General features: G+C 44.7%; 2 protein-coding genes across 3 annotated transcripts in view; one reads left to right on the top strand and one right to left on the bottom strand.

The window, feature by feature from the left end:
* cacna1bb (calcium channel, voltage-dependent, N type, alpha 1B subunit, b) overlaps nt 1-20,000 on the top strand; it is a 148,778-nt gene that overhangs the window by 61,987 nt on the left and 66,791 nt on the right. The window contains exons 10-13 of the mRNA XM_062554103.1: nt 11,183-11,286; nt 14,787-14,902; nt 15,651-15,707; nt 19,416-19,505. Coding sequence (XP_062410087.1) covers nt 11,183-11,286; nt 14,787-14,902; nt 15,651-15,707; nt 19,416-19,505 — 367 coding nt within the window. The remainder of the gene's footprint in view (nt 1-11,182; nt 11,287-14,786; nt 14,903-15,650; nt 15,708-19,415; nt 19,506-20,000) is intronic.
* LOC134100720 (high mobility group nucleosome-binding domain-containing protein 5-like) lies at nt 2,539-4,427 on the bottom strand. Of its 2 annotated transcripts, none has more exons than XM_062554104.1 (5): nt 3,719-4,427; nt 3,309-3,431; nt 2,980-3,117; nt 2,787-2,855; nt 2,539-2,688 (listed from the first exon to the last, which is right to left on the bottom strand). In XM_062554104.1, exons 1-4 carry the CDS (start codon nt 4,161-4,163, stop codon nt 2,806-2,808), a joined length of 756 nt encoding a protein of 251 aa, XP_062410088.1. In that variant the 5' UTR covers nt 4,164-4,427; the 3' UTR covers nt 2,539-2,688; nt 2,787-2,805. The 2 variants fall into 2 exon arrangements, with proteins under 2 accessions (XP_062410088.1, XP_062410089.1); XM_062554105.1 differs by having other exon boundaries at nt 2,995-3,117.

The raw sequence follows: 20,000 nt of genomic DNA, 5'->3' as shown, positions 1-20,000 counted from the left end.
TGCTGTAAGGGAGGTTGCAAACAATTAAATGGGCTTGCTTGCAGTTTTTTTGTAAGTGGTCATCAGAAAGGTCTTTTAAAGTTGAATATTTGTTTATGATCTGTTTTTTAAAAATGAGGGGGTTTTGGTCTAATCTCTGCCCTGCTGCAGGTCATATTCATCAGAGTGTTAGGCTGTGTGTGTGTGCGTGTGCGTGTGTTTGTGTGTGTGCGCGTGTGTGCCTGCCTTGATTTTCATGCATCGCTTGCCCACTCTGACATGGCTCTGTGCAGTCCATCAAAAATCCTGTTTGCGGGGGAGGAGAGAGCAGGGAAAGAGCAAGAGGGAGAGAGAGAGAGAGAGAGAGAGAGAGAGAGAGCAAGAAAGTGAGAGAGAAAGAGAGAGGGAGAGAGAGAGAGCCAGTGGTAAAATCCAAATGCATGATGGCTGATTCGTGAAATGATCAGAGAGTGTGCAGCATTTCTCGGGCATTATTCAACCCCGCTGGATCAGATGCAGAGCAGGTTATGCATCGCAATGCCTTCATCACGGCAACAGTCACATGCCATAGAGATCTATATTCCTCCCTCACCCCATGTAGAAGTGAAGGATGAATTATGAGTCAGGCCGTATGTTCACACAGCGTTGCATAATAATTCATAATAGATGAAAAATTGACCTGCAGTGCATTGTGGGTATTATCTTCAAAGACCCACATTATTGATCGGTATCATGTTTGAAACCTCTTTAGTTTCCAGGGTCGAGGACCAGGTGCTTCTGTGCTTTATTCCTGCTGCCCTAATCTCCTGTCTGTTATCTGAGCATTTACATTTATTCATGTAGAGTTGTAGACACTTGCAGTAGAGGTAAGAAATGCACTTGTTTTGTATGTTTATTTTTCTCTCTAAAGATATTCAGTCCATGACTGTGTTCTTAACACCTCACCGTTCCAGTTCAGCAATGACGAAGATGACACGAAAAGCACATGATTAAAACGAAGATGTGATGGAGGCGCACATACATTTGAAAAAAAATAGTTAATTAGTCTTCTGAATCTATTTTTACACTCAGTGAACGGAGCTCTTCGATTGTGCGACGGGTGTAGCCGGTGTAGTATTGGCTGTTTTTTGGATGGCCAGTGGAGATGACTCAGACCTTTTTGAATGTTTAGTTTGGACTTTCATTTACCTCCCTGTGACCCTCGCTTGCCAAGTGGCTCAGCCTTGGTCCTTATTGAACCAGCTCCCTAATGGGCATGAAGTGTCTGTAGCCTGGTGCTTTACCCAGGGCACTAACTGGTTGTGGCCTCTCTCTCAGTCCCTAATACACTTCTAGAGGGCTTTAAAGGCAGATTTATTGTGGCACTACCTTGACTGCCCTGCCACTGTGACATTTAGATCTGCTGGTTGGGCCATCATTGTACAACCCTCTGTTCCCTCCTCAGACTCCATGCTTTGATCTCCTATGAAAGCACTGGTGTGTAGGCAACCAGCTGTGGTTATTTTGTGTTGTACTGTAAATAGTCGGTTCGAGGCCTGTTTTATTCCAAATTATTTTATTTATAACATACAGTAACATATCTTTGGTGAAGAATTGGTGAAGGAAATCCTGGACACATGTCATGCTGTCGTGTGTGTGTGTGTGTGTGTGTGTGTGTGTGTGTGTGTGTGTGTGTGTGTGTGTGTGTGTGTGTGTGTGTGTGTGTGTGTGTGTGTGTGTGTGTGTGTGTGTGTGTGTGTGTGTGTGTGTGTGTGTGTGTGTGTGTGTGTGTGTGTGTGTGTTTGTGTGTGTGTGTGTGTGTGTGTGTGTGTGTGTGTGTGTGTGTCTGTCTCTGTCTGTCTCTGTCTGATCAAGCCATAAATATTGCGACCCTCACAATATTGCCGATGGACTCGAGCAAATTCACCATTAGAAACATGCATGAGAATATTAGCATCACTGGGGTTGATCAGAATGGAGTGTCACGATAATCTATCCCATTTCTGTTCTGCTGAATAAAGTTGGTGTGGGGAGGCTTTACTTTCACAGCCAGTGTCATTACATTACATTACATTACATTACATTACATTACATTACATTACATTACATTTGGCTGACGCTTTTTAACCAAAGTGACTTACATGGTAAAAACATTCAAGCTTTTAAGAGCAATTCTAGCAAGAACAACAAATTAAAAACCACAATAAGTGCACACATGAGTGTAATAAGTGCATGAATGAGTGCAATTGTCTTTAGTAGTGCTATGAGTGCTATGAGTGTCTGGGTGTAGTGGCTCCATCTGATAGCCAATCACAGACTTAATGGACATGATATGCAGAATTCATGATCTAACCATCATACATGTCCAACCTTCATACGCGTCAGTTACTTTGAAGTGGCACAGTTGTAGCTTGTGATTGCAGACACACACACACACACACACACACACACACACACACACACACACACACACACACGTTCAAAAAGCCAGTATCATCCATTGAAATATTTAAAATATTTATTTGATGTAGAATTTTTAGGAATTATCAATATAATAATCAAGAAACGTTTTAACAATAAAAATAATGACAATGTAATATAATGGTCATTTCAGCTGTTTGATGGAAGCTGAATACTTGAAGAAGATGGTAGCTTCAGTGGCCAATTTCTTGGCTGTTCACTTCAGAATTGTGAAAGATGCCAGGTCTTCTTCCAGACCTGTGGAGAATGCTGCAAGACATACATTGTAATCATGCATTTGTGTTGTATCCATTCATTTGTGTCACTATACATGTAAATGTATATAATTGCTGTCAACTTTTACTTACAGTTCATTATGAGTATCTTTTAGAAGGCAGGGCCATCTACTGGACTATTTTTTGCCACATCTGGCAAGCCTTTTAGAAAAGGGTTGAAAAAGGTTAATGTTAGACATAAATCAGGAGTTTATGGTCTACTGCAGTATGTAATTCACACAAAAAGTCAACTAAGGACATGAATTTGCATATTTATGGTCCGTACTCTTTTCGTTCTTACTTGCTGGTTCAATAGCCTGGAGATCCTCTCCGGCCTGAGTAGCATGGAGATCCTCTCTGTGGAGGACAGGGCCATCTTGCTGGGCCATTTTGTGCCACATCTGGCCATATTTCATAACCCAGCCTGTTTGAAGAGGTTTGAAAGAGTGTCATTTTAGACATCAATTAGCAGTGTATGGTCAATGCTATCTATTCACACAAAAAGTGAACTGAGTGCATGAAGTATTAGTGTATGGTCAATGCTATCTATTCACACAAGAAGTTAACTGAGTGCATGAAGTTGCAGTTAAAGATCTTTGCTATTTGCATTCGTACTTGCTGGTTCAGCAGGTTCAATATCCTCCCTGGCCTGAGTGGCATGGAGGTCCTCTCTGCAGTTGACAGAGTCACCTTGCTGGGCCATTGCTTGCCACATCTGGCCATAGGTCATAACCCAGCCTGTTTGAAGAGGTTTGAAATAGGTTAACTGTGGGCATGATTTTGCACTTTATGGTGTTAACCGAAGACATTAATTCTAGTTTTGTTACTGTAGTTGTTGTTATTCATATCACATTATTACTACTGCTGCTATTTCTACTGTCTTCCTCTGTATCTACTCTCTGGCCCAGAAGTGAAGTGAAACCAGTTTCTCATTGATTACATAGCTTTTATAACTATGACAAATTAAAGCACTTGGAATTGGACTTAAATGAACAGTTTAAGGTCTATGCTAATTTCATTCTTACTTGCTGATTCATGGAGCTCTTCTGCTGTCTGAGTCTCATGGAGATCCTCTCTGTCCTGAGTCTCATGGAGATCCTCTCCAACTTGAGTCTCATGGAGATCCTCTCTGTCCTGAGTCTCATGGAGATGCTCTCTGTCCTGAGTCTCATGGAGATCCTCTCCAACTTGAGTCTCATGGAGTTCCTCTCTCTCCTTAGTGTCAGGGAGGTTCTCTCTGGCCTGAATCTGAAGATCCTCCCCAGCCCGAATGTCCTCCATGTTTAGAGGTTCCAAGCGGTTTTGTCTCCAGCCACTCAGCCAGCGAGGCTTGCGCCCCCCTTGAAAAGCCCGCAGAGCAGTCCGCATTCTCTCCTGGAGATCTTTAGGAGATCCGTCCCTCTCTTCTATCCTGCTCTTAGTGCTGTCCCCTTCAGCTGTAAAGTTAGCTGAGTGGCTTATCTTGTTCATCTTGGCCCTAAACCCAAATTACACTTGCCTATTCAGTCTTCTTTCTTTCTCAGACTCAATCTTGACCATGGCCAAGTGTCGATAGATCCGGTAGCAAGTGAAGTCTGCCTTCTGTTTAGTCTAAAGGTGTTATAAAAGTAGACTCCTCCTTTTTTTGGGATAATAGTTAAGGAAAGCGAATAATTGCTATCAAGAAATTATGAAGGCAGGTAAATCAATGAATCTGTGTAAAATCTCCAGCAGAAAGCTCTCTCTCAAACTGACTTTTACCTGTGCTCAGAAGATTCTATATTCTTAGTTGCTCCAAAACATTCTACTTGTGATGATTCAAAACCACTGATAGAATCTTTAGTGAATTTAACAGTGCTGATTGCAAAACCTATGCTTGTGTTCCCTATGCTTTGCATACAGTATGTCAGTGCTCCTATCATGTTTTTTGATATCACTGAACATTCACATCCATGTCTTCAAAAGGGCTGTGGAAACAGGCATCTGCTCAGTGCATGCATATGAATGTGAAATGCAGTAACACCACGGGGCAGCCGTGGCCTACTGGTTAGGGCTTCGAGCTTGTAACCGGAGGATTGCCGGTACGATCCCTGATCAGTCCACGGCTGAAGTGCCCATGAGCAAGGCACCTAACCCCTCACTGCTTCCCAAGCGCCACTGTATGAAGGCAGTTCACTAATCGGGGTCAGTGTGTGCTTCACCTCACTGTGTGTTCACTGTGTGCTGTGTGTTCACTAATTCACAGATGGGATAAATGCAGAGACCAAATTCCTTGTATACGCAAGTATACATGGCCAACAAGCCTGATTTTATTTGATATCTAAAGCCACTGACTAACATTCACAGCTAAACTAGCTGGTCTCTAGTTCTGAGACCAGACTGAGCCACCTGACTCTCGCCATAAGAATCCAGCTTCAGATGGAAGTGAGGGGAGGAGCTCTTTGCTAATAAGCTAACCATCTTCATTTCATGCCAGCTGATTTTATTACACCTCCTCCATGGCCAGGATTAATAGATTTCCACCCTAATTACCACAGCCGTGTCATTTATTGTGTTGTGAATGCTGTAGTCTGTCGACGGCGCAGACCATAACTCCTTTAATCAGACAAACACAAACAGGTGAAGTGGGAAGAGACATGCCTTGGAGTCTCGGCTTCCACGGATCCATGGTTTTAATATTTCCAGTGAAATGGAAAATCTGGGGAGAGAGTGTGGCTTCGGCTGTTTTTTAAATTTTATATTTTGTGTGTGTGTGTGTGTGTGTGTGTGTGTGGGAGGGGCTGCTATAAAGTAACTTCCTTGCTGGTGTAGTAGCTTAGAGCAGTGGTTCCCAACCTAGGGTCTGGACCCAAATAGGGGCCACCAGAGATTGCAGGGGGTCCGCACAATGTTGCCTGGGCTGAGGTTGTGAGATTACCAAAATTATATTTGCGCACATTAAATGTATAATCCTGATAACACACCCAATTGGATAATCATAACTTTGTAATCCAAATGAATAAAACTTGGAAAAAAGGTTGGGAAACACTGGGTTAGGGCACCATGGCAACCTGGTCAAGATTTACTGGTGGCGGGTGACGTTGATAGGAGGCTGTATCTAGGTGACTGTGACTAGCAAAGACCCTCAGGAACCCAGGCCTGTGGCTGAGGAATGATCTTGTAGTAGTGTTTGCAAAGAAATGGCTCATCTCCTCGCTCCCTCTATATCTCCAAAAGCAAAATGTCTTTATGGTACCATAAATTTGATTTGTTTTGCACAGACAATAATTTTTTTTTTTTGCAGGTATCGTAAAGAAAGTCCAGTATACAGATAGTTGAACTTTTAACCATGACCCTTTTGGCTTGAGATTCACACCTATTATCATGCAAACTAGGGACATACATGTACATGTTTTGAAGAAGCTGTGTGATTATAGCCAACTGGGTATCTCAGTGGGTGGGCTATGGTTTTACATGTACTCAGGTTCTTTGATGTCAGCTTACAGTAAATGGTGTATTTTTCAGTTTGCCTTTGAAATGGAGACCCCTGTCTCTTTGTGAGGTACAGTAATTGTCGAAAACACACTGTCCTGTATTTCGGCTCTTTTCAACAACCTGAAAAACTCATCTGTTCATGGAGTGATGTTTGCCTGTGGAAGAGTAGTGTGGTAGACCGAGTCAGCTGTACGTCTGGGTAGAATTGATTGTGGATGTGCTTGTCTCTCCAAATCAGAAGAGCAGGGGCACTCATCTGTTTGTGTTGAGTTTTGTCACAAGCTCCCGACTCCCGAGCCAAAGCACACACACTCGCACACACACACACACACACACAGACAGACAGACAGACAGACAGACACACACACACACACACACAGTCTGTGTCTGTGTAAACTCAGGGCACAAGTGTTAGCCAGTTTACACAGTATGGCGGACAGACACCTTATCCAGATTGTCTGCACACGCTTGTCTGTGTGTCTGTCTGTCTGACTGTGAGCAGCGTAAGGACGCACTGGTCCGTAATGTGCACTGGCCCGCCCCACCTCCTTCTGCCACCCCTCTCCCTCCCTCCCTCCCTCCCTCCCTCCCTCCCTCCCTCCCAGCGCCCTCGTTACCGGGCTCCGAGTCTGAGTCACAGAGTCTCGGTGAACCTTGATCCCGTCTCTGTGGCGTCCTGTGCTGTCAGGCCAATCACAGCTCTCATTAAACATTCTTAAAAATAGCCCGACGGGGTTGACAGAGAGAGAGAGAGAGAGAGGAAGAGAGAGGGATAGAGAGAGAGAGAGAATGTGTAGCAGGGAGGGAAAGTGAGGGAGAGGGAGTGAATGAGAGAAAGAGATGGAGATGGAGGGAGAGAGGGAGGGAGGGGAGTGGGTGATTATATTGGGCGTCACACAGCGCTGAATCATTTCTTCCGTTCTCTTTTCCTACCCCTCCCGCCGCCTCCTCTCCCTCAGACGTGGCTAATTGGAGTGGCAGTGGAAGGGAGGATGGCGGGAGAGAGGGTTGCTATCATCTGTGAGGGCAAAAGATGAACCCTTGGCATTGTGCTACACCAGTCTAGCTACTGTATGTCACACATTGTGTGACTGTCATGGTGTCGGGCCATTTTCAAATCCTCACTGTGAGCACATTATGTGGGTTGTCAGCAGTGTGCCTACATGTGACCTTGCATTGGGGCCAGATCTAAGACGGGAACAAATGCTGCCGTTTCAGCGTCAGATTGTTCCGAGGTTGAAGGAAATTGCGTGATTTTTGAGTTGGCTCAAGTCCCTGATGATGGATGTGTGGAGGAAATCTTCAAATCCCCCGATGTAACAAGCTCGCCACCCTTGGCTTGATCTTGGCTCTTTTCACACAAAATACATTAAACCGCCCACAAATGCTCCTCTGTCAACACAGGCTCACCTTGTTCGATGGATGATTTGCAGCTGCCAATCGAAGCAGTCACCTTCAGCCTCCATTTATGCTTCTCTCTCTCTCTGTCTCTCTCTCTCTCTCTCTCTCTCTCTCGCTCACAGTCTTTCTCTCTCTCCCTCTCTCTCACACTCCCCGTCTCTCTCTCCCTGACTTTCTATCTCTTTTTTCAAGGACCAGTCTAGCCAGACCGTATTTACATACAATTGTGGGCCAGATCTCAGTTGGGCAGGTCTGTCAGCTGCTCGACTGATAAATGAATGCTCAGATGGCGGCGCAGTTAAGTCAACTCTGGATGCGCCACACAATATTGCTTTTTCAAAAAATCTTTATTATTTTCTCTCCCTCCCTTTTTCTTTCTCTTTTTCTCTCTCTCTCTCTCACTCTCTGGCTTTATCTTCCACTCCCACTCCTGTTTCCTTCATGGTCCCCAATCTTGGGAGAAAGAGGGATTAAATACCGAGGGGGAAGGAATGGCCACAGAGTAATAGATGTCAGGCTCACTTTGTTGTTTGGTGGCTTCTCAAATGAGATTTTTTTTTCTCTCTCCCCTTGACCACTGTTGATGACTTGTCATTTACAATGTGACTGTGTGTGTGTGTGTGTGTGTGTGTGTGTGTGTGTGTGTGTGTGTGTGTGTGTGTGTGTGTGTGTGTGTGTGTGTGTGTGTGTGTGTGTGTGTGTGTGTGTGTGTGTGTGTGTGTGTGTGTGTGTGTGTGTGTGTGTGTGTGTGTGTGTATTGTGTGTTAGAGAGAAATGGCATCAGCTGGGAGTGTACACAGATTATTGCCAGATTATTGCTGTGCCAATCAGTGACTCTGTGAATCTGAGAATGTTGGCTTATTGAAGCGCAGACCAGATTGTTTGAACCTACTTTGAGTCTTTCCCCCCACAGACATTATTTCTAGACTCACTAATCACCAAGATAGTGCATCTTCCACAAGCTTTGAGACGAGAAAGAAAATCACCTTTATCTTCTCTGTTTGTTTGTGCATCCACTACACGTCGGTCTGTTGTTTTCCTTGGTTTTGCGAAACCGTCTCCCTGCATGTCGATGCAGAAGCCCTTGAGATAGTGCAGTGTTTGGGGGTGTGCGTTGGTGCCCGGGTCTGTCTTGTGTATATGCGTTCCTCCCCGGGCAGAGGCGGGCGCATAATTCCCTGTTGAATGGAGGGGGGATGTTGACAGTTGTGCTGTGTATAATTAGAATAACGGGGGAACGGCTCAGAAAGCGGCGCTTTCCCGCTGTCTCGGTCCCATGACACTAAGGAAGGCTTTATTAAGCCGTGCTGTGCAAGCGGGGTTCCCTCTCAGAGTGCCCAAGAGCCGAGCAGCGTACTGTATATACGGAAGTGTGCGTGTGTGCGTGTGTGTGCGTGTGTGTGTGTGTGTGTGTGTGTGTGTGTGTGTGTGTGTGTTAGTGTGTGTTCATCTGTCCCTTATTTGCATAAGCGTGTGCGCATATACAGTATGTGTGTCTCTATATGTGATCTCTTGTGCTTATGTGTGTGTGTGTGTGTGTGAGAGAGAGAGAGAGAGAGAGAGAGTGTGTGTGTGTGTGTGTGTGTGTGTGTGTGTGTGTGTGTGTTCATGGATTGATTTCTGTGTGTCTCTTTGCCATTTTCCCTCTCCCCTATGTTCCATGACGCTGTTTCCAGTTTAATTAGGAACATTAAGAACGATGTGCATCTGGACTTTTCCTTTCCTCCCTTCTCCCAGACCAACCTCCTCCCTCCTCCCTCCTCCCTCACCCCTCCTCCACCACCTCCTCCACCTCCTCCTCCACCACCTCCTACTCTTCGTCTCTCGCTCCATTGCTTGATTGCTCAGGCTGAGTTAGCGCACAATCAATGGGATCTCCATCACAGGGGAGATTAGCCTACTGTATGTAGAGCAGCGCAGGTCTTGTGCTCGATGAATATGGTCTCAGCTACGGCACGGCAGTCATTTCAAAATCTGGAAGCTACTCTGAAACCAGACTTAATTATAGCGACTTAATTAATCTCAATCTACAGGTACTTTTGTGGCACTGTCATCTGCTATGACACTGTGGTGTAGAGTAATTAATTATCATATGTAATGTATTCCATGGGCACAGTCATATACTGTATATCTATATATGCAGAGAGTGCATCCTTCTGCTGTATGATTCCAAGCCAGACTCTGACTCATGTTGGTTTAATTACGTAGCCTTTGAAATTAGCCTTTGAAAATACGCAAGCTCTGTTCCATGGCATACCATTCTTGTTTGATCCTCTCATGTAACATTAAACTGGCTTTAAGACTGATCTGAGACCTGCAAGAAACCCTTTAATACTCATAAACACTCAGGGGTAGATGTGTGAAGGTATCATCAATATCCACTTTGACTGTCCGTAGAAAGCACACGCTGTGCCTTGCTCAATTACATGGAATTTGCTAAACTTTCCTTTCAGCAGTTAAACGGCGCTCATCACCGCTTGCCACTGAACAATGTGATTCAATCACAAGCACAGTTTAATGGAGTCAATAGATGATGACGTTAAAAGCATTTAAAAGTTTTGTGATCAAGCAATGATGCAGCTCTTGATAAGAAAATATTAAACAGGGATATAATGGAGAGCAGGACTTCAAAAGCACTTAAATTCTTCCAAAGTGGACGAAGTGGAAAAAGCGAAAGTAAGACATTAAGAAGGCAAACCAAAGTTAAGTTTGCTTTTGATAAAGTGGCAGAGCTGTTGCTGTGTGTGTACTTTATGTTTATTTCACTACTGCTCAGTCTGCTAAGTGACTTATCGCCCTGTCACTTATCAGTCTTTTCTAGTGCCTTTTATTTCAGTTAGGGTTGTTTCTTATGTGCTATTTAGTAGTTTTGTGTGGTGCAGTACCTAATGACTGCCTCTGAGTTTATATTCCATCTGGTTTAATTTGGATGAAGCCATATGTCCTACCTAATTAGTGTTTGAAATGACTGGGCTGGCTCCATGTAATGAGGGATTTTCCCTCCATCCTGCAAATGAAGTTAAGATTTCACATTTAGATTTGCATGTACAAAACATTTAAACTTAATTAGGCATTTCTGGTTAATATAAAATGTCTCAAGTCATAATGTCATAATGTCAGATGGTTTGCACATATGGTGTTTGAAAAGGATAGGCTTTCATTCACTTTAACAGTTTAGAACCGTTTAGGACAAAGAGAGAGTAGACTGTCTGATCTTTAAATACAAAGTCACCCTCAACTATGAATGCAATTAATCTGCAGTAAAGAGCAGACATACAATACAGGCAATGATGTTAAGGCTAATATGTTATCTGTTGCAGAATATCTCTTAAATGCCACTATAATGGACATGGAGAAAAACTCAATATTGCAATTCTCACATTTAAATGTAGATTGTTGATGACCTTTTCCGTAGATAAATGTGATGGAAGTCTGTTAATAATAATGTTGAAATATCACATCATCTTTCCAAGTAGTGAGTCAGTATATCATCATTTCATTTGATGCGGCATGGCTTTCACAAGATCACATGTGGATCTCCAGACTGAGCCATTTCAACCTCAGACACAAAAGCAGCGGCCACAACATGTGTTCGTCCTCCAGACTCTCACCTGTTCTCCTTCTCTCTCTCCCAGGCCAACGATTCGTCGGGGAACACGTGGAACTGGCTGTACTTCGTCCCGCTCATCATCATCGGCTCCTTCTTCATGCTCAATCTGGTGCTGGGTGTCCTGTCAGGGTGAGGCTGAGCGTCTCTGTGTCCAACCTGCCTTTCCCATCTCTGTTTCGGAATTTAGATTCTTTTTTCTCATTATTCTTTACCACTTGAAAAATGTGCTTAAGTGAATGTATACAACATACACATACTGTAGGTGAATGTATGGAGCGTACACAGTTGTGTACAATACAATCCCGCCCTTTTGGTATACATTTGTCATTTCTCAGTCTCCCCTAAAGTGGCCATATGAACAGACCACACATTCCCCAGCCCCTCAGCCCACACAAATACACACACACACACACACACACACACACACACTCGCTCTCTCTCTTAGAAACCCACGCACTAACCACCCACTGCTCCACTCTGCCTGAGGCTCTGGAGAGATGTATAGCACAGTGCCAGGTCTACTCTCAGACCATCCATTTCCATTAGCCAAGCCCAGATGATGACTGCACTACTAATACCACACACACACACACACACACACACACACACACACAAACAGACAAACACACACAGGGTCTGTGCGGGGGGTGGACACACTCACTGTTCAATGAACCTGAAAGCATCTTTTGACTGTGAGGAAAAGCCTCTCCTTAAAGACATATGCATTGAGAGCAGCATTACCGTAATGAAATGGCCGCTTCACTTCAATAGCTCAGTTGGCTCACAGGTTGCGGAGGTTCACTTCTGGGCTGCAAGAAGCCAATTTAAATTCATTAAGGCCAGTGAGCCACGGTCGTTGTCAGGATACACTCCCCCTTTGTGTGCTTGTAGACCTACACACACACACACACACACACACACACAAACACACATACACTGTACAGTGATTTTTGTGCATTGTTGTATTTCTCTGCCATTAAAGACAGAAAGCAGTGTTTGTGTTACTGTATGTCTATATCTCTGCTGAAATGAATTTAGCATGTTCTGTCGTATTCAGTTCCAGTCCCAGTCTTTGTCAGTGCTTCTCTCTACATGACTTCTCAGCCTTGGTGTCGTTAGAGAGCTCTAGATTTCGTACATCTTGTATGTCGCAGTTTTAGCCAAGGTCCCTCAGTCACACAAGACCTCTGTGATGATCCAGATATGGAGCTGCCGGCCTTAATGCCGCCATTAAACAGTAGTCTGCCGTGATGTTACATTACAGCAAATAATTGTATTCCGCAGGAACATATTGAATTCCGATGCGCGCCTCGGTAACTGCTGGAAGTCCATTTTGCCGCCCATGTCTGAAATGGCCCTCTCCATTCCCCTTGGCCCCTGTGGAGAGAATTGCCTGTAAAAAAAAGCCCTGCGTGTTTCTCCCCCCCTCTTCATCTCGGCGTCCGCTCATTCCCTCGTTTTGCATCCCCGACGCTCCTCTCTCCTTCCGGGCTCCGCTGTGGTTTTGATTAGAACGGCGTCGTGTGGCTTATCCCCGCCCGTCTTCCTCCTCCATCCCCGCCCGTCTTCCTCCTCCCGCCTTCTGACGGGATTGCGGGAGCGCTGCTTTTTCCGACTCTCCAATCACCCCCTCGCCCACTTTACCTCATTCTCAAGGACGGTCTCAAAGGGCCAGACTCCCAGGTGGACTTTTAATTACAGTTTTCCTTAAAAGTTTCTTTGAGTGTTGTGTGTGTGTGTGTGCGTGTTTGAGTGTGTGTGTGTGTGTGTGTGTGTGTGTGTGTGTGTGTGTGTGTGTGTGTGTGTGTGTGTGTGTGTGTGTGTGTGTGTGTGTGTGTGTGTGTGTGTGTGTGTGTGTGTGTGTGTGTGTGTGTGTGTGTGTGTTGGTGATAAGGGAAAGGAGGCTTGGCTGCTACTGTGGGGCTTTTAAATGGTAAATTGAATAGTGTGGTGGTGATGGCGGTGCTGCCGCTGTGCCAGCTTCACAGTAGAACTCTGCGTGCGTTTGGCTTTGATCAGCCTCTGTGCTGCCCGTGTCTCGGTGCTCCTGTACTGGTGCCGGCCTCGTGAGGGCTGCCCGTATATGGTCACGCTCTCACACGCTTTCATGTCTCCTCTGTTGCTGGAGATATCTTTGATATCTTGTTCTCCTTAGAACTGGCCCCTGCATCGTGTGTGTGTGTGTGTGTGTGTGTGTGTGTGTGTGTGTCTTATCTATATCTATAGGGTACACATGTGCATATATATGTGTTTTGGCCAGTCCTCAAGCTTGTTTGGCTTACACGCATGCTTCCCTTTTAGCCCTTTCACACTCCCTGCATTTTAGATTTGTTTTCCCAATGGATTTCTCTCCTGGGAGGTCAGGTCACTTACCAAGCCACCCTTTCTCTGTAGTTTCTGCCTTGGGGTGCAGACCCTTTCAGTCAAGTGTGTGTGTGTGTGTGTGTGTGTGTGTGTGTGTTTGTCTGCACAAGTGTGCATATTTGAGAGACTATGTATGTGTGTGTGTGTGTGTGTGTGTGTGTGTGTGTGTGTGTGTGTGTGTGTGTGTGTGTGTGTGTGTGTGTGTGTGTGTGTGTGTGTGTGTGTGTGAGTGTGTGAGTGAGTGAGTGAGTGAGTGAGTGAGTGAGTGAGTGAGTGAGTGAGTGAGTGAGTGAGTGAGTGAGTGAGTGAGTGAGTGAGAGAGTGTGTGTGTGCATGTTTGTAAATGATTGTGTATGTGCATGCGTGTGTGTGTGTTTGTCTGAGAGTGTGTGCATGTGTGTGAATGGTTGTGTATATGTGTGTGTGTGTGTGTGTGTGTCCATGTGTACGCATACGTGCGGTTTGATGTGAAAGGTCACACTCGGAGTCCTGAGGGGAAGTCGGAGACTCACGTGGTGATCAGAGAGAGCCGGTGAGGGCTGCAGGGACACCAGCCCACTGACCTCATGAAGGGCTTCACCTCTCCGCTCAGATCCGTCTGCATGATTCAGCACTCACCGCCCAGAATCATTTGAAGAGGAGGTCATTGATGTCGCCCTCTGAGGCCGTATTGGACTTCCTTTGAGTGCGAATCATTATCACTAATTCAAGATTGGGCATAGCAAGGGCGTGGAGATACGGGGTCATTTGAATTGTTCAGAGAGTTGACTTTTTTTTTTGTTTCTGTCTGACTTTGCCCTCACTGGTCTTAGTGCCTGATGGGAAAAACAGTTTCAAGCCCTTGAATTCCTGCAGAGATGTAAGCAGCCCCAGAGTGTTGCAAACAGATTTCATCACAAAGTCACAAGCCTCATGACTTAGATTAGTAAATGACACTGGCTGGAAGATGGTGTATCTGAGGAACCAGGATGTCCAGAGGTCGATGGTTTCTGACTGTAGGAAAACAGGAAATACAATCCATAAGGAGATGAGGTTCTTGAATAGTCGTTAATACATTTCATGGCAAGTACTCTGGAATCATTCTTTGTGTGTGTGTGTGTGTGTGTGTGTGTGTGTGTGTGTGTGTGTGTGTGTGTGTGTTTGTGTGTGTGTGTGTGTGTGTGTGTGTGTGTGCTTGTGTGCTTGTGTGCTTGTGTGTGTGTGTGTGTGTGTGTGTGTGTGTGTGTGTGTGTGTGTGTGTGTGTGTGTGTGTGTGTTCACCACAGGGAGTTTGCCAAAGAGAGGGAGCGTGTGGAGAAGCGCCGGGAGTTCCTGAAGCTGCGGCGGCAGCAGCAGATCGAGCGAGAGCTGACGGGCTACCTGGAGTGGATCTGCAAAGCCGGTCAGGCTCACCTTTGACCTCTCACCTCTGACCCTTTACACAACCCTTCACACCCCTCCGCCACAATCTCCCGCAAGCCCTTTTCACCAAGATCATTAGCAGGCCATTAAGTGTGTGCGGGCGGCTCGATAGCACGGCTCAGTAAAAGAGCTCAGATGTGGTGAAAGCTGAGGATAATCAACCCTGAGTACATGTTATTGAGCCTTAGTCCACCTGTCAATACGATAAGGATAATCCTCAGCCACTGTCTGTTAAAGGCATGTCCAGCCTGTTCTTTATTTTTATGTGAATGGGTTTAATGCTGCACTACCCATGAACTATGAACAACACTACATGTATGTATATATGTGAAAGGGTATAAAAGAGGTATGGGGACAAAAGAAAGAGAAATGTATTTTGGTGCTTTGGCAATCTGGCATGTTTATATAATGAATGAATGTGTGTGTGAGAGAGAATGAGACAGAGAGAGTGTGTGTGTGTGTGTGTGTGTGTGTGTGTGTGTGTGTGTGTGTGTGTGTGTGTGTGTGTGTGTGTGTGTGTGTGTGTGTGTGTGTGTGTGTGTGTGTGTGTGTGTGTGTGTGTGTGTGTGTGTGTGTGTGTGTGTGTGTGTGTGTGTGTGTGTGTGTGTGTGTGTGTGTGTGTGTGTGTGTGTGTGTGTGTGTGTGTGTGTGTGTCTGTTGTGTGTGTGTCTGTTGTGTGTGTGCAGTCGTCTCTCTGACAGCTGTTGTGTTTCTGTGTCCCACCCCAGAGGAGGTGCTGCTGGCCGAAGAGGACCAGAACGCAGAAGAGAAGTCTGCTCTGGATGGTGCGTGGTACAAGAGGAAACAGAACAACCCAGGTGAAAAGAGGACAAAGCGTGACCCGGGCTGGGTTACCATAGTAACCTATCGTAAGCCATGCCCGCGGGAGGTACCATAAGTGCCGTCACCTCTCAAACATCCAATCACATCATCCGATTTTGCCATCGACAAACGCTCATTTGAGCTCAAAATCGGTCCAAAATCCATGGCCATGAATGTGGTATGATCCTGTTTCACCTGGGGAAGACACTACGCTCTTGTCTGGCTTCCACATCATCACAAGCAATGAAGGTTCTATTGTCCAACAGCATGTCCCAGTTTCCAGTGACAGGTTGTAGAATGAAGTTTCATGAGGAAGGTGGTCAGTGGTGGCACTGGCATGGAGTGCTCTTCCCCACTGAGGCGTCTTCTCATTACTCTTCATTTCCCTCTTTGTCCCTCCTTCCACACTCTTCCTTCCTCACTCTCTCACTTTCTCTCTCTTCCCCTCCCTCTCCCTTTGCCTCTCTTCCTCTGTTCTTCTCTCTTCCCTTCCCTCTCCATTTGCCTCTCTTCCTCTGTTCTTCTCCCCCCCTTCCCTCTCCCTTTGCCTCTTTTACTCTTTCTCTCTGCCCTCCTCCTTTGCTCCACACTCCTTTTTCACTCAATTTCTCTCTCTCCATTTCTCTCTCCCTATGTCTCTCTTTCTCTGTTCTCCCCTCTCTCTCTCACCCCTTCTCTCTCCCCATTCCCCCTCTCTTTGCTTCTCTTCCTCTGTTCTTCTCTCCCTCCCCCACTTCCCTCTCCCTTTGCCTCTCTTACTCTTTCTGTCTACCCTCCTCCTTTGCTCCATACTCCTCCTTCCTCCCTCACTTTCTCTCTTGTCCCTTCTCTCTCCCTATGCCTTTCTTCCTCTGTTCTTCACTCTCTCTTCCCTTCTCTCTCCCATTCCTTCTTCCTTTGCTTTTCTTCCTCTGTTATTCCCTCTCTCTCTCCGCTTCTCCCTCTACCCTTTCCTCTCCCTTCACCTCTTCCTATTTTTCTCTGCCCTCCTCCTTCACACTCACTTTCTCTCTCTTCCTTTCTCTCTCTCTTTGCCTCTCTTCCTCTGTTCTTCCCTCTCTCTCTCCCATTCCCCTTCTCTTTGCCTCTCTTCCTCTGTTCTTCCCTCTCTCTCTCTCTCCTTCGCTCTCCCTTCACCTCTCTTTCTCTTTCTCTCTGTCCTCCTCCTTTGCGAGTGCACCCTGCTGTCTCCCACACGCGTCAGGTTTGATTGACGCTCTCCTCCCCCCTCAGAGGCCTGTCGGAGGGCTGCTGTGCCTTATCGCCACTCCATAATCTCTGTCAATTAGGGCCTATGAGGAAAGCAGTGTTAATTACAGAGATTAAGGCAGCGAGTTAATTGGATTAGCATGACACACACTGTCTCTCTTTCTGTCTCTCTATACACACACACACACACACACACACACACACACACACACACACACACACACACAAACACACACACATATACACGCACACACATATTCATACACTTGTGGGAAGAAGGTCCTGCTCATATACTGTCTGCTAGTTATCTAGACTAAGTGTGCACACTGGCATGATAATTGACCCCTTTTATATCTGACAGGGATGTATCACCGCTGGTGACTGTATTGGGGTTTAGCTTAGCTTAGCTTAGCTTAGCTTTAGCGCTGGTATCTGAAGGCTCTGGTGTGGATGCCTCTGTTTTGAGCTTTAGGACACTTGCTAATGAGAGTGGACCACAGCTCAGCTCCACTGCTCCACAGAGTGGGGTCTGAGATCACATTCATGAGCTTCTTCAACCCCCTCTCACCCCATCGGCAGCTAACTGCTGTGGAACTACACGAGTGCATGAGGAAGTGATGGATGGTGTGTCTGTTTTACAGTTTTTTACAATCACTTTGCTACTATTTTCAGAACCTTGATGTCATTTTTCACAACTCTAGACACAAAACTCACAACCAATGATCAAAATGCAAATTTTTCAAAACTCTAACCCTTTTCTCAATTGCTTGGATACAATACACGTACAAGTTAGATCATTTGTTCATTCAACAAAACTCACCTGTTCAATATGATACAACTTAACATCAAAGTACTACTATTTCAAAAGGCAATTCACACATTACATTTCAAATGAGCGTCTATTCATTTCCTTACAATGATCTAACTATCAATTGATACAACTGCTCAAAATGATAAGTAACGGTTGCATTACTCTTATGCAGTTGTATGGAAACACGAAACAGACACACAATCTTCCATGTTTACTGCAAATCATGAAAGTTTCAAGATACTGTAACGAGATTCACTGTCACCAATTAGCGTGGAGCATGAACCAATTAGACTACAATATCCATGGATGTAGCCTAATATTTTATATCTTTATATAAAAAATATATATATTTTTATATTTTATATTTTCATCAGGCTGTCTTTTCTTTTCTATTTCATAGCTAATTATTTTTACTTTAATTCAAATAAACCTATGTTGTGATTGTACTGTAGTGTTTTGCATCAATATATTACAAACTTTGATCAATGATTCCACTGTGTCTGTAGTATTCTCTCTACTACTGCAGTACTTTTACAGAGATGTGTTTACTGTACTGTTCCTGTAGTACCATAATGAAACCTGTATCACCTATTTTGTTCTACAATATCTAATGATTGTACGAACAATGACACAATGAAACTATCGGTTGCTTGTGTGCGGGTGATCTATAGTTATGTTTCAGTGGTATTTCATAGTAAATTTGTTTTTTGAACCAATGATTGTGCAATTGCAAGATTTCTTTGAAGATGTGAATGTACAATCCAATGTTTTGAACATTAGAGGGCCTGTGTTACAAGTGATAACCGTTTTGAGTTTTGTGTCTAGAGTTTTGAAAAATGACATCAAGGTTCTGAAAATAGTAGCAAAGTGATTGTAAAAAACTGTAAGCCCAGTTTCCCTTGGTAAGACTTCCTGAGGGTTGTGCGTGTGTGTGTGTGTGTGTGTGTGTGTGTGTGTGTGTGTGTGTGTGTGTGAAGGTGAGTTGGTTGCGATGGACAGCAGGGGAGCAATGTTTAGTCATGCATGTGCGTTACTAATCTACATATTCTGCATTTACTCACACACACACACACACACCCACACACCCACACACCCACACACATACTTTCCTCATCTGAGCATGTGAGCTTTACATGGTATGGCTGTCATGTTGTACATAGGCATTATAATTAGTGTAATTCGCATTGCATAATTAGTCAGAAATCAGCCAATGAGGAAGCAAGCTTTAATTACTGTTCATTATCAAATCACACACCGAGACTACTGAGATGTAGACAGAAATGGCCTGAAATCCCCTCAATTAATTTCAAGTAAAAGACTCAGGACATGATGGATGTGTGTAGTACATGTTGGCCAGTTGTTGGTTTAAAACTCTTAGGGTTTAAAGATGGTTACACACACACACACACATGCACATGCGCACACACACACACACACACACACACACACACACACATGCACATGCACATGCACACACTAACCACTTCACTCATGTTTATACACTCTCAGACATTCCTTCATACATATTCATATTCACAAACAGATCGGTCAGTCTGTCGCTAAATGAAAGCACTGTCATCCTCTTTCTTACCTATGTGTCTGTGAATTTGTGTGTTTGTGTGTGTGTGGTCATACATGTTTGGTCATTCAGTGTTAAAACGTGGCAAGGTGAAAAAGAGCAAGAATGACCTGATCCATGCAGAGGAGGGAGACGACCACTTCACAGACATCTCCTCCGTTGGTAAGATTCCACCCGTGATTCTGTGTCTGGGAAGACAGAGGTGCTCTAGAACTCATCTCAATCTGTGTGTCTACAGGGATTTCCTGTGTATTAGCCGCATTGTGTAATCTTCACAGGAGTGGAGTTAAAAGACACAAAACCATTAATACCATATTAACTGACGCCATGTGTTAGCCTCATAGCTGAAGAAATTTAGCAAAATCAATGTATAAGCCGCGGCTAATAGTAGAGAAATTAAGATAAGCATTTAGGATAAGCTTTTATTCAACGTGACTCAGAAATGATGAGTCACAGTAGAACAATAGCGGTAGCTATTTGAATTTTAGGAAATGGTTATGATTTTAGCAAGATGAAATTGACGTTTGTTGGGATCTGGTGTTTTCTCGCCAAACTAATGGTTCAGCAGAGAGGAATCTATTCCCTATGTAATGCAACTGAAGGCAAGTGGGGAGTGGACTTCCTGCTTGCTCTGAATCTTCCATGAGCTGCAAGAAG

The sequence above is a fragment of the Sardina pilchardus genome, chromosome 14, assembly GCF_963854185.1.
Source record: "Sardina pilchardus chromosome 14, fSarPil1.1, whole genome shotgun sequence".
Taxonomy (NCBI): Eukaryota; Metazoa; Chordata; class Actinopteri; order Clupeiformes; family Clupeidae; genus Sardina; species Sardina pilchardus.
The sequence above is the reverse complement of the archived record's forward strand: the minus strand, read 5'-3'. Positions and strand labels throughout refer to the sequence as shown.

Excerpts from the sequence above, each read along its gene's own strand:
- LOC134100720 (XM_062554104.1), bottom strand. The coding sequence starts at position 4,163 with ATGAACAAGATAAGCCACTCAGCTAACTTTACAGCTGAAGGGGACAGC. Across the intron at positions 3,432-3,718 it reads AGAGCTCCATGAATCAGCAA|GCTGGGTTATGACCTATGGC; the intron begins GTAAGAATGAAA and ends CTCTTCAAACAG. Across the intron at positions 3,118-3,308 it reads TGAACCTGCTGAACCAGCAA|GCTGGGTTATGAAATATGGC; the intron begins GTACGAATGCAA and ends CTCTTCAAACAG.